A 14,655-nucleotide genomic window follows, 5' to 3' on the forward strand; every position below is an offset into this window, starting at 1 on the left:
TGAACACATTCATTCAGAGAGTCTCCCAGGTGACGCCTCTATATATTAAGGGCCATTGGAATCATGGGACTTTAACTTGGTTCTCGGAGCCTTACAGGAGGCTCTTTTCGAACCACTGCAGGATATACCACTAGCTATTCTCTCTTGGAAGGTGGTTTTTCTAGCGGCGATTACGTCAATTACACAAGATTCTGAATTGGCAGCCCTGTCCTGCCGTCCTCCGTTCCTGAATTTTCTTCGGGACGAGGCAGCTCTCGGGTCTTTTCATCTCAATGAAGAAATTGTTTGACCTTCCTTCTCTCCGGCTCCAGTCCATTGCATTGAGAGGGCCTTCCACACCCTGGATGTGGTCAAGGCTCTGAGACGGTATATCTCGCGGACGGCTCCCTTCCACAAGTCAGATGCCCTGTTCGTACTTCCACAGGGGCATAGGAAGGGTTTAGCCGCTTCAAAAAACCACGCTAGCCAGGTGGATTTGCTTGGCTATTCAGCAATCCTACTGTGTCCGGGACACACCCGTCCCAGCAGGGATTAAGGCGCATTCTATCCGCTCAGTGGCCGCCTCTTGGGACATTCTGCACCAGGTGTCGGCAGAACAGGTCTTCAACGCTGCGACTTAGTTCAGCCTGCATACCTTTACAAAACATTACCAATTTCATTCTCAGGCCTGTCTGCAAGGCTGCGACTTGGTCCAGCCTGCATACCTTTACAAACATTGCTTAATTCATTCTCAGGCCTCTGCGGATGCAGCTCTTGGCAGATGCATCCTGCAATCTGCAGTACCACAGTGTTGAGTCAGTGGTACATGGGGTATTAGAAATTGTATGTTTCCCCACCCAGGGACTACTTTAGGATGTCCCTGTGCCCCCCCCCCCAATGAGGCGTAGGAGAAATAGGGATTTTTGTGTACTCACCGTAAAATCATTTTCTCCGAGCCAATCATTGGGGGACACAGCACCCACACTGTTTGGCCTATTGGCTCACTGTAGCATTTTTAGGTTTTGACAAAGTTATGAATATTGTCATTCGATTAATGCTTCTACTGCTTTTTAACCGAACTGGGGTATTCCCAGCCAGTGGGAGGGTGTATACTGCAGGGGAGGAGTTAACTTTTTTCTGTGTTTACTTAGTGTCCTCCTAGTGGCAAGCAGCATAACACCCATTGTCTGTGTCCCCCAATGATTGGCTCGGAGAAAAGAATTTTATGGTGAGTACACAAAAATCCCTATTTTCTTATCTTTCAGGTAAGATCGGGGGCTTATCTGCAGCATTATAGAATGTTGTAGATAAGCCCCGAAAGGCAGTGGCCGCAGAGCAGTGCGCCTGCGCAGGAGCTGCAACAGTGCAACAGGAAGAAAAGAAGAGGACGGCATTGTATGAAGATGGGAGTCGCCGGACCGGAACGTGCCCCCCCCTAGGTGAGTATAATCTAACTTGTTTTTTTTATCTTTCAGGTTACATCGGGGGCTTATCTACAGCATTACAGAATGCTGTAGATAAGCCCCTGATGTCGGTGCCGGCAGCAAATAGTCGAAAAGAAGGGTGACAGATTCCCTTTAAAGGGTAGATATTGACTTTAAGGATTGCTGTTTCCAGTGGGTGGCGATAGAGTTCAAGTCCTCTTCCTGAAGAGGCAATTTGCACATTTAATTTCCCAGGGGAGCATTGCACAGCCTATAAGCCTCCTCACACTGGCGTGTCACTCCCCATAAGGAGAAAAGTTACTCCTTGGATTTTTCTCAAGTGACAGCTCTGGCAGAGATTTCTAATGGTAGTGTCATTTCTAAGAAACCTGATAGTTGCCGTAACTTGTACCATTTGGTAACTGCTGGGCAGCTCTGTACACATTAGACTGTCAGCCAGTCTCACTTACATCTACCGACTCAACCTAATCTTATGGACTGATTAAATGTCTGATGTTTGATAAGGGAACACCTCCAAATTACTACTGGTCCAACCACTGAGACCCTCTCCAATCCCAACATATGGGGCTCTGAAGAGGGAGAACATGTTCTCAATTGGAGCTCCGGAGATGACCTATATAAATGCTCGGTGATGTCTCCTCTTGCTGCAAACCCTTTGCTTTTCAGTGTAAAAGTTTGTTTTATGATAATATGGTTATGATGTGACATCGATCAGGAAGCGCTGCCATGGGATATATTTTCTAAGGTGAGTGCATGGTCCTGTTGGAATAGGACATATGAGTTGGACAATCTGTGCATCATGCGTTTGCATCTGCAGCTTTGCCGTCCAGTATGACCCCTCAGTTTCTTCATTGCTGACTTTTTAGACCATGTTTAGTCATTTATTTGAAGGGACACACGCTATCAGTATTAATATTCTTCCAGTTTCTATAAATCAGATGAATTCATTTTTCTTTTCACCTTATTTCTTAGGTTAGCAAAACTGGAGCTGAAGGTGCGGTTTTGGATGAAGCTAAAAACATTAATAAGTCCTTGTCATCTCTTGGCAATGTCATCTCAGCCCTAGCAGAAGGCAACGTGAGTACAGCAGTGTTACGCCCCTGGCATTATGTGCAATTAAACCTTGACTCCCGTTCATGTGCCATTGCTAATTACATTTTCTCCTAAAGTTTTTAATCCTTTCTTTCATCCACATTTAATGTTGTTTTTTGCCTGATAATAGTGTGTGAGAGAATGAAAACATTAGTTTGACAAGGACCTGGAAGGGGAACAGCCAGAAAATCTGTGATGTTAACACAGTCCTGCACTTAAACATAGCAGTATTTCACGGTGATCATGTGGGAACAGGCACAATCACAATTTGAGCTTGGTTAACGGATCACCAAACTCCTGCAGCAACAGCCAGGGTCAATTCCTGCAGTCAACCCTCTAGGTGATGTTAGTTGTGACTGCTGCATTCAGATGGGCGAGATGGAAGGTACTCCCCCTTTAACTTTATTAGCACCCTAATGCCACTATTGCAGGTGTCGCTGGTTTTCATGACACATTGAGGTCAAATAATGTGTGGCAGAGTCTTCTCCTCTGCCACCTCCACTGACCCCACTGTCGCCATTTAGTTCCTGCCTTAATATTCGCCACACCCATAGGGGCGAAGCTTAAAAAAATGTTTTCATGACTCTCATAAAAATTAGAATTGTGCACCACTGAAACAACATTAATTTGATCGTTTTAACTAAATTAATTGGACAAATGGTGCAGCTCTACACGGTGCCTTAAAGCTAGGACCCCCAGTGGTGAGGTGTGATGATCTGGAAAATCCCACAGCGAGCGTTTTTTATTTCTCTATCGCCTCATTGGGGGACACAGGAACCATGGGGGTGTATGCTGCTGCCACTAGGAGGCTGACACTATGCACAAAAAGTTAGCTCCTCCTCTGCAGTGTACACCCCACAGACTGACACTAGGCTACTCAGCTTAGCTTGGTGTTAGTAGGAGGTGGACACAGGTCTCTCTTGAGACCCATATCTACCTAATGTGCGTCGCTTCTTTTCAGGTACCTGGAGGGATACAGTGTGAACGGCCACTACTGTACATCCACGCAGAGACTAGGAGTACAGCGTGTACTGCTACCCCGTATCCTCATATGTCTGTTTGGCAGGACCCCAAATCCCTGACACAGAAGCGTGTTTAGGTGATCTGGAAAGAGGAAAAGATTCGGTCCTGCCTCCGACTCCCATCCACTCGCCCACCAGAGCCTGTCGGTTGAGGAGATGTGGACGTCCTGCAACATGGATTCCGGACGTCCAATCTTCGTGAATGGTGATGTACTTTCCCTCTTTCCTCCCCAGGTGCTGAAGGGACCATAGGAAAGAAGGAAAAAAAAAACAAACAAAAAAACCCCCCTTTTTCCTTTTATTCAATGCGGCTGTTTGAGGACATGTCCCCGTTTATACTGAGTGCAGATCATATCTTGCTTTGCGGCGTTGTTTGGGGGGGCCTCAGCACCGCTTCACAGGTCCTTTGGGGACGAGAGGGTGTTTGGAGACACCGGGGCTTCCTGTGCTATGTGCCCCTTTGCAGCCTGTTCCTTGCACTTTGTTTGCGCCGCTGCAAGCACCTTTGCGCCGTTGTGATGACGCTTTTTGCACCGTTGTAGAGACCTCCGCGCCTCCTTCCCGCTTCCTGCTCCGGCAGCTGCTGGCTGTAATCTAGGTCCCGGCTACTCTCGGGCCTAGTTATAGCGCCGGCTCCACTCCTCGCTCTCACTTTCCAAGCGGCCTTTTCTCCCGCCTGTCCCCTCTTCTGCGCGCGCCGGATGGCTCCGCCTACTACTCACGTTATCATGAAAAATACCCTAAAAAGATGGATTTTTGGTTCTTACCGTAAAATCTTTCTTGGAGCCTTCATTGGGGGGGACAGATTACCATGGGTGTATGCTGCTGCTGCTAGGAGGCTGACACTATGCAAAACAATAAAAATTAGCTCCTCCCCGGCAGTATACACCCACCGACAGGCACCGAGCACCTCAGTTGGTGAAAAAGCAGTAGGAGAAGCAGCGAGAAAACTCTAAACATATGTACCAACCCAACAAGGGACTCTAAGACCCAACACGGTACAACTTAAACAGGGAGGATGCTGTGTTCCCCAATGAAGGCTCCAAGAAAGAGATTTTACGGTAAGAACCAAAAATCCATCTTTCTTTATCGCCTTATTGGGGGACACAGGTTACCATGGGACGTTCCAAAGCAGTCCCAAGGGTGGGAACAGCAATAAGGAATGAAAGTAACAAAGGCTTAGGTCGGCCGGTGAGCCACCGCCGCCTGCAGAACCTTCCTACCAACAACAGCATCAGACGAGGCCTGGGTATGAACCCTGTAGAACCTCGTAAAGGTGTGCAAAGACGACCAGGTTGCGGCCTTGCAAATTTGCATGGCCGAAGCCTGGTGACGAGCAGCCCACGAAGCCGCCACAGCCCGGGTGGAATGAGCTCTTACTCCCGGAGGGGGTCGTTTTTCCTGAAGACGATACGCTTCCAGAATGGTAGAACGAATCCAGCGAGCGATCGTGGATTTGGAAGCCGGAAGGCCCTTCTGGCGACCTTCAGAGATGACCAGCAAGGAATCGGACAGACGAAAGGAAGAAGTCCTGGCGAGATAGACACGCAGGGCTCTAACTACGTCCAGTTTGTGGAGAGACTTCTCAAGCGGATGAGAGGGAGCCGGACAAAAAGAAGGAAGAACGATATCCTCATTGATATGGAAAGAGGAAACCACCTTTGGAAGAAAAGAAGGAACGGGCCTGAGGACGGCTTTGTCCTGATGGAGAATCAGGTAAGGGAAACGACATGACAAGGCTGCCAATTCAGAAACTCTTCTGATGGATGAAATGGCGATCAAAAAGGTGACTTTCCACGAGAGAAGGGACAAAGGAATGTCCTGGAGAGGCTCGAACGGCGCCTTCTGGAGAGCGCTAAGAACGAGGTTGAGATCCCACGGGTCTATTGGCGAATGATGAGGAGGAGCCACATGGGAAACCCCTTGGAGAAAGGTTTTGACCTGTGGTAGAGAAGCTAGCTCTCTTTGGAAGAGGATAGAGAGAGCGGAAACCTGGCCCTTGAGCGTACTGAGGGACAGACCCGCTTCTAAACCAGACTGAAGAAACCCAAGGGTAGATGGGATAGAAAAGGACATTGGGAAGACTTTTTTTATCATCGCACCAACGGAAAAAAGCCTTCCAGTACCTATGGTAAATGCGGGAAGAGGCTGGTTTCCTGGCTCTGATCATAGTTTGAATAACCTGCCGGTTCCTCCTCTTCTCACCTTCCCCTTACTGTTGGGGTTCCTCAAGCATCAGTTCTAGGCCCCCTCCTCTTCTCCTTGTACACTGCCCCTATTGGTCAAACAATCAGTAGATTTGGTTTCCAGTACCATCTCTATGCTGATGACACCCAATTATACGCTTCTTCTCCTGACATCACGCCAGCCTTTCTAGAAAACACCGGCGATTGTCTAAACGCTGTGTCTAATATGTCCTCACTATATCTGAAACTGAACCTGTCAAAGACTGAACTCCTGGTGTTTCCTCCCTCTTCTAATGTACCTATACCCGACATTGCCATTTCTGTGTGTGGTTCCACTATTACTCCCCAGCAACAGGCCCGCTGTCTTGGGGTCATACTTGATTCCGAGCTTTCCTTTGCCCCCCACATTCGATCACTGGCTCGCTCTTGTCATCTGCACCTCAAAAACATTTCTAGAATCCGACCTTTTCTTACTTTTGACTCTGCAAAAACTCTTACTGTTTCTCTTATTCACTCTCGTCTCGACTATTGTAATTCTCTTCTAATCGGTCTCCCTCTTACCAAACTCTCCCCTCTCCAATCTGTCTTGAATGCTGCAGCCAGGATCATATTCCTCACCAATCGTTACACCGATGCCTCTACCTTGTGCCAGTCATTACACTGGCTACCCATCCACTCCAGAATCCAGTACAAACTTATTGCCCTCACCCACAAAGCCCTCCATAGCTCAGCACCACCTTACATCTCCTCCCTTGTTTCAGTATACCACCCTACCCGCACCCTCCGTTCTGCTGATGACCTGAGGTTAGCATCCTCAATAGTCAGAACCTCCCACTCCCGTCTCCAAGACTTTACACGTGCTGCGCCAATTCTTTGGAATGCACTTCCCAGGTCAATACGATTAGTCCCCAATTCCCACAATTTTAAGCGTGCCCTGAAAACGCATTTATTCAGACTGGCCTATCGCCTCAACACATTAACCTAATCTATCCCTGTGTGGCACAGCCAAAAGTTTTACCATAACCAGGTTCCCCGCATCATGTTGCCACATGCATGTTGCCACATGCTTTATGCATCCATCAGCCCACTGTGTCTGTACTGTTACACACTTAACATTATGGCTGGTCCAAACAATCAGGGCAACTGTTACCACCCACCTTTCGTGTCTCCCTTTTTTCCCCCATAGACTGTAAGCTTGCGAGCAGGGCCCTCATTCCTCTTGGTATTTTGTTATAATCTACTGTATGTGATTATTGTTATGCTGTAATGTCTATTGTCTGTACAAACCCCCTCTGAAATGTAAAGTGCTGCGGAATATGTCAGCGCTATAGAAATAAAATGTATTATTATTATTATTAACCTGACTGGACAGACCTGATTTCTTCAGGATTGCGGTCTCAATGGCCATGCCGTCAAACTAAGAGACTGAGAATTCTCGTGGTAAAGGGGGCCTTGCGAGAGAAGGTCTGGATGGTCTGGAAGCCTCCAGGGGACGTCCGCGAGCATGTTGACCAGTTCCGCGTACCAAGGCCGTCTTGGCCAATCTGGAGCGACTAGAATCACTGGTACGCCTTCCGATTTTATCTTTTTGACCACTCGTGGGATCAAGGCCAGAGGCGGGAACAAATAAGGAAGTTGAAACTGGGACCACGGAGTCACCAGCGCGTCGCATGCGACGGCTAGAGGGTCCCTGGACCTGGCTACGAACTGCGGCACCTTGTGGTTCATCCGAGATGCCTTGAGGTCGACATCTGGGGTACCCCAACGGTGGCATATCTGATTGAAGACTGTGGGGTGCAGGGACCATTCGCCGGACGCTAGGCCCTGGCGACTCAGAAAGTCGGCTGCCCAATTTTCCACCCCTGGAATATGGACGGCGGAGATTGCCGGAACGTAACGTTCTGCCCAGCGGAATATCTTGTCCACTTCTGCCATTACTTGCTGCGCGTGCCCCCCTGATGGTTTATGTACGCCACGGCCGTGGCGTTGTCCGACTGAATACGGACCGGCTTGCCGGAGAGGAGAGGCTGCCAATGAAGAAGGGCCAGGAAGATTGCTCTGATCTCCAGAAGATTGATTGGGAGGAGAGACTCCTGTGGATTCCAGCGTCCTTGGGCCGCTTTCTGATGGAACACGGCTCCCCATCCCAGAAGGCTCGCATTGGTGGTGATGCCACCAAGTGAGAGATTGCCGCACTCTGAGAGGGAGCAGAATAGGACGGTCCAAGGACATCGTGGTCTTGTCCCAGGCTGAAAGCAGAGACAGCTGGAGGGGGCGAAGATGAAACTGCGCAAAGGGTACTGCTTCCATGGAAGCCACCATCTTCCCCAGGACCTTCATGCAGGACCGAATGGGAATGGCAGTAGGCCTCTTGAGAGTTCTGATGCCCTTGGAAAGAGTCGCAAATTTTTCCCTTGGAAGAAAAACACGGGCTAGAATCGTGTCGAATTCCATGCCCAGAAAGGTCAGACGCTGGGTGGGGGTCAGAATGGACTTCTCCTTGTTGACTAGCCAACCGAGGCGGCCGAGAGTGTCCAGGGTTATCTGAAGACTCTGGAGACAGTCCTGGCGAGACGAACACTTGATCAAAAGATCGTCCAGATAAGGGATGATGAGGATCCCTCTGGAGCGAAGGATGGCCATGACGGTCGCTATCACCTTCGTGAAAACACAGGGCGCTGAAGCTAGGCTGAAAGGAAGAGCCGTGAACTGAAAGTGGTCTCCCTGAATCGCAAATTGATACTTCTGATGTTGCACACAAACTGGAATGTGCAGATAGGCATCCCGAATGTCCACCGAGCAGAGGAATTCCCCGGGTTCCATGGAAGCAATCACCGACCGAAGAGACTCCATTTTGAAATTAAGAATCTTCACGTGGCGATTGAGCAATTTGAGGTCCAGAATTGGACGAAGGGAGCCGTCTTTCTTCGGGACTACAAAGAGATTGGAGTAGAACCCGGTGGTGAGTGGAGGAATACCCAGTGTCTCCCTGACTAGTGCAGGGGGAGTGAGACGCAAGCGGCTTGAGCGCGCGGCAGGCAGAGAGGGCAGGAGATTCAAATAACTGTGGTCCTGTAATCACCAAGGTCCAACTTCTCCCGTTCACTGAAGCTTAAACGGGGCCGGAGGGTACGTACAGGCACTTACCTGACGTCCCTGAAGAGGATGACCACAGGGGCCCACGGAGAAACGGCAGGCCGCTGGGGGGGGGTCCTCTGTACCCGCATCCTGCAGAAGACGGCTTGAACCTCCTACGATCGCCGTCTTCCTCTCAGCCCTGTCCCGAGAAAGGGGTGAGGAGGGGGATTCGGCAAGGACCAGCCACCTGTCCACAACCCTTATCACCGGAGGGTGATAGGGGAAAAGTCCTGCCTGCGGTACTGAGAGTTGCGATGTGGGTGACACCACACTGCTCGCTCAGCCGCATGATATAGGAAATCAGGGTGATAACTATACCCTGTTTCCCGACGGAAAAACCTGAAAGATAAGAGAAAAGATTAAAAAGTTCGATCTAAACCCTAAAGGAAAAAATGGATTATTAACTGTGGATCTGGGGAGATCCCGGTCCGCCTCCTACAGACACTAAGCACAAACTGAGGTGCTCGGTGCCTGTCGGTAGGTGTATACTGCTGGGTAGGAGCTAATTTTTATTGTTTTGCATAGTGTCAGCCTCCTAGCAGCAGCAGCATAGACCCATGGTAATCTGTGTCCCCCAATAAGGCGATAAAGAAAGATACTTTATTAATTAAAAAAACAAGATTGGTTATGCACCAAGAAAACAACGTAACAAAAACAAAAATGTGTTCAACCAACAACCATAAGGGAACAACTAGGAATCCCTAATGTATGACCTGAGCTTCCACCTGCCTGGCCGCGGAGGTTGGCACCCTAGGGGGGAACGTTGTGGCGCCCCCTCTCAACGGTGGCTGTCCCTAGGGGCCCTGATATACCCTACAGCCACTAGGGAGACCCTCTTCCCGATGTCTAAAGAGACCCCTCTCGCTAGACAAAGATAATCCTGCTCTATAGAGGGTCCTATGTCCCTTAAAAAGTTAAAAATAGAACACAACTGGCATAAGGTGGCATAAAATGGGTGACAAAGTATCACAAGAGACCCTTCAGATAAACTAGGTCACAGTATACCGTGCAGAGATACAATAGGGCTCATAAATTGACTGAACAGGTTAATCAGTTTCAATTGGCGATATACCTGCCTTTTTACACAAGCACCCCTTATTTGAGTCAATAGCAGCCCCAGCAATCAAAAGACAATACTGGAAGCATTTCTCACTAGTACCACAGCGATAGTGTCCTACTGGTACCAAATTGCTATTCTACATAACTTAAAGTCCAGCCAGATATGCCAAAGCAGATACCAGTGGGCCACTGCACCTTATCTGGGACACATCACATCATAACATCAGGCCGCCTGATGAGCCTAAGCAGGCGAAACGCGTTGAGGCGCTAACTATCATATGGCAGGTGACACAGATGAGTATCGCTATTATAATGGATTATAATTTTGAGATTGGCTCCGCCTACTACTCCCAGCGTCTGCTGGGTCACCACCATCTTGCTCCCCCGGACTCTGCGACTAGTCTCGTCCCTCTTCCGGCTCTGAAGGCGGGATTCTTCTATTCAGCACGCGTTTTTTTTCCCGGCTGGGTCCCCTGCATCTTCCTAAGATGCCATCATCCTGCTGGTACACCCGGACAGCGTTCGCCTCAGAAGACCCCGCATTTTTCGCCCGCTTGGTCCTACTGGGTATAATCCTGAGAGCAGTCGACAGGATTCCGTGCGTAGCTCTGCAGCCTGACACTCCCCTATGCACCTTCCTGTCCCCTAACCTTCTGGCACCTGTTAGTGGGTCTGTCTCATCATGCCTAAAGGAGAGCGCTCTCGCCCTCATACCTCTTTTCTCCTCCTCTTCTGCTCTGGTCGGTCATTTTGTGTGCTCTATGGGTCAGTCCTCTCCCCTCTGTCAGAGCTGCAGCAACCCCACTGTACCCACTGCTCAGAAGCCCTTTTCTGTCCCAGGTGACACCGAAGTCCCTATGCCAGGCTGGGCTGCCTCTCTGTCGCAGTTTGTGGCGGACCTCACCAAGGTGTCACAGACCCTGGTGTCCGTACTTGACAAGTTGCCCCCTCCTACGCCCGCAGCTGCTACAGGGTCACAGGAGTCACTGTCCGGGCCTTCTAACACGGGCCGCAAGAGATCCAGACAGGAGCGTATTCCTAGGTCCTCTTCCCGCTCCATCTCACCCGCAAACAACCCCCCCCCCCCGGGCCTTGTTAGTGGTCTGCCTTTCCCTGATCTTCCACTCCCAAGTCAGGCGAGACGTTCTCGGACGCACCACTAGAGGATGAATCTGATCTGGATTCGGACCAAACCTCTAACATGAAAGACTTGGTTCAGAACCACATTGTGACGGTCAGCCAGACCTTTAACAACTAGGACACCTCTACGGAACCTGCAGATCAGGCGGTTTCGTTTAGACAGCCAAAACCATCTTCCACGGTCTTCGTCCCTCACAGATAATTTCTGGAGTTAAACACTTGAGAAAGGGAGAACCTGACCAGACGCTTTCAGAGAGGAAAGCGCCTCAGAGTATTATATCCCTTTTCTCCTGATCTCACCGCTAATTGGACAGCCTCTCCTACCATGGACCCGCCAGTGTCCAGACTGTCCACCAGCACGGTGCTCCCGCTTGCTAATGGAGCGTCCCTCAAGGACTCCAATGACAGGATCATAGAATCCATCGCAAAATCCGCTTTGGAAGCGGCTACTTCCACATTACTGTGTTCCAAATTATTATGCAAAAAATATTTCCTCATATTTTCTCTAAATTACCTACATGAATTGCAGTCATTGTTATTTTCCAGTCATCTAATATTCTAGTATAATTGCAATGTTTTTGAACAAACTGCCTATGAAAACAGTATATTTTTAAAAATAAGAAACACTCAAAATGCATGTTCCAAATTATTATGCACAGCAGAGTTTTCAACCTTTTTTATTTTGCACAAAAAAATGGTCACTTGTGAAATTATAAGCATTATCAGCTTATTACAAAATGAAATCAAACAGTTTTCAAGTCAAAACTTTATTCTAGGTGATGTTACATTGGCACATAGGACTTCTTGTTCGAAAGAAGCTTCTGAACTCTCTCGTCCATTGAATTTGTCAGTTTTTGGATGGTTTGTGCTTCAGTTGTTTTGCATGTGGACAGAATACCCTCCCAAAGCTGTTGCTTAGATGTGAACTGCCTCCCGCCATCATAGACACTCCTTTTGATGATGCTCCAGAGGTTCTCAATGGGGTTGAGGTCAGGGGAAGATGGTGGCCACACCATAAGTTTGTCCTCTTTTATGCCCATAGCAGCCAGAGATGCAGATGTGTTATTTGCAGCATGAGACGGTGCATTATCATGCATGAAAATGATCTTGCTGCGGAAAGCACGGTTCTTCCTCTTGAACCATGGCAGGAAGTGCTGTTTTAGAAACTCCACATAGATTATGGAGTTCATCTTTACCCCTTCAGGGATCCTAAATGGGCCGACAATCTCTCTCCCCATGATAACAGCCCAAAACATTACTCCACCTCCTCCTTGTTGGCGCCTTAGCCGTGTTATCATGGGGTGTCCATCAACCAGCCATCCTCCACTCCATCCATCTGGACCATCGAGCGTTGCACGGCACTCATCGGTGAACAAAACAGTTTGAAAGTCAGTCTTCATGTATCGTTTGGCCCACTGGAGCCGTTTCTGCTTGTGTGCAGTGGATAGAGGTGGTCGACAGGATGGTTTGCGCACAGCTGCAAACCTCTGAAGGACCCTTCATCTTGTTGTTCGGGGGATGTTGGAGGCACCAGCAGCTTCAAAAACTTGTCTGCTGCTATGACAACATTTTTGCAGCTGCTCTTTTAACCTGACGCAATTGCCTGTTGGAAAGAGTCCTCAATTTTTCCTTATCAGCACGCACACGTGTGTGCTGGGAATCAGCTACATACTTCTTGATTGTGCGATGATCACGATGAATTGTCTTGGCAATGTTGATTGTAGTCATGCCTTGACCTAAATACTCCACAATTTGTTGCTTCTCAGCAGCCGACACATCTTTTTTTCTTTCCCATTTTGGCAAAAAATGTAGGCTGCTTAATAATGTGGAACAGCCTTCTTAAGTAGTCTTGCCTTTATTTGGACACAGCTGCCAAACTAATTTGCACAGGTATCTGCAATTGCTTTCAGTGATATAAAGAGCCCTGACACACATCACCATCAATGAGTTTAAATGACAAACAAAAAAATTCTACCCTTATCACTCCTAAACTCTTTTTGCATAATAATTTGGAACACCGTGTATGCACGGCTTTTGCTTCCACCTGGGTCTCGATGGCCATTGCCAAGTGTGCCAAACAACTCCGTCATGGCATTCGTGCTGGAGCTAGTCTGGATGACTTGACCAGTTTTCGCATGCAGGAAAGTACTTGGTCTCTGCCTCGCTGGATTCCGCTTCCTGTGCAGCTCAGGCGTCTAGCAATATTGTGGCTATTTGCTGGACAGTTTGGCTTAAGGCCTGGCAGGCGGACTTATCTTTGAAGAAATCACTTACCAGTTTGCCTTTTCAGGGCTCTCGTCTATTCGGCTCCCTGATGGACCAGATTATTACGAGTTCTTCCCTTCCCCAGTCCAAACCCCGTTGGCCACCTCCGAAGCAGCAGTTTCGGTCCTTTCATCGTTTTGCAGCGACAGAGGCTTTTTCCCACCAGCAGAGGCCGCAGGCTCGACAGGATAGGAAGAAGGTTTCCTTTAAAGCCCACCCCTTCCTGCCGTTCCCATAGCACCCAGGGTAGACCCACCAGGTCAAGGCCTGGCAGATCTTCCTCAACATGACTCGTGTCAAGATCCCAGCGTATCTCCCAAGCTGGGGGGTCGTCTTCTCTTCAAGGACGTTTGGCTCGCTTCGGTGGAGGACGCATGGGTCAAGGAGATCGTATCCTCGGGATACAAAATAGACTTCGCTTCGCGTACCCAAAATCGATTCTTCGAATCCTGTCCTCAAAGGGATCCTTGTCTGGTCACGGGTTTCTTTGCAGCCATCGACTCCCTTCTCAGTTCAGTGGTGATCGTGCCTGTCCCGGCGCGGCAACACTTCACGGATTTGTTTTCTAACCTGTTTGTGGTGCCGAAGAAAGACGTCACGGTGCGGGCCCATCCTAGAATTCAAGTTGCTCAACAGGAGAGTCCACCTGAGACATTTCAGGATGGAGTTCCACTGTTCTGTAATTGCTTCCATGGAGGCGCAGGAATTCCTGTGCTCCATAGACATTCAGGATGCCTATCTCCATGTCCCTATTTTCCCAGGGCATCAGAGGTTTCTGCGTTTTGCAATACATCAGCATAATTTCCAGTTTATCGCCCTGCTGTTCGGTCTTGCAACCACCCCAAGGGTTTTCACCAAAATCATGGCAGCCTTGATGGCCATTTTGAGAATCAGAGGTCTTGTCCTCATCCCGTACCTCGACGACATCCTCATCATCAAGTCTCTGTCCTTTTCTCAGGCCCAAGACAGCCTCGCAATTGTTCTCGACACCCTTTCCCGTTTCGGGTGGCTTGTCAACAGGAATAGGTCCTGCCTTGTTCCTACTCGGCGCGCCTGATATTTCTAGGCGTGCTGTTCGACACACGTCAGATAAGGGTCTTCTCCCCAAAGAGAAGAGAGTAATCCTCCAGTAGGAGGTTCGCTCTCTTCAAAGCGCTCGGCTTTCTTCCGCTCAGCCATGAAAGTGCTAGGGAGGATGGTGGCAGTGTCGGAGGCGATCCCCTTTGCCCAATTCCACTCAAGACCTCTTCAGTGGGCCATCCTTTCACAGTGGAACAGGTCTGTTCTCTCCCTGGATCGTCCGCTTCGGCTCTTACCAAGTCAAACGAT

The 14,655-nt window shown here is 49.1% G+C and overlaps 1 protein-coding gene across 1 annotated transcript in view; it reads left to right on the plus strand.

Moving 5' to 3' along the window:
• Positions 1–14,655, plus strand: part of KIF5B (kinesin family member 5B) — a 120,820-nt gene that overhangs the window by 53,842 nt on the left and 52,323 nt on the right. Inside the window, exon 9 of the mRNA XM_073581688.1 lies at positions 2,397–2,501. Within this exon, the coding sequence (XP_073437789.1) occupies positions 2,397–2,501 (105 nt within the window). The remainder of the gene's footprint in view (positions 1–2,396; positions 2,502–14,655) is intronic.

This window comes from Dendrobates tinctorius, unplaced genomic scaffold, assembly GCF_039654945.1.
Source record: "Dendrobates tinctorius isolate UK_male_01 unplaced genomic scaffold, ASM3965494v1 ptg000070l, whole genome shotgun sequence".
Lineage (NCBI taxonomy): Eukaryota > Metazoa > Chordata > Amphibia > Anura > Dendrobatidae > Dendrobates > Dendrobates tinctorius.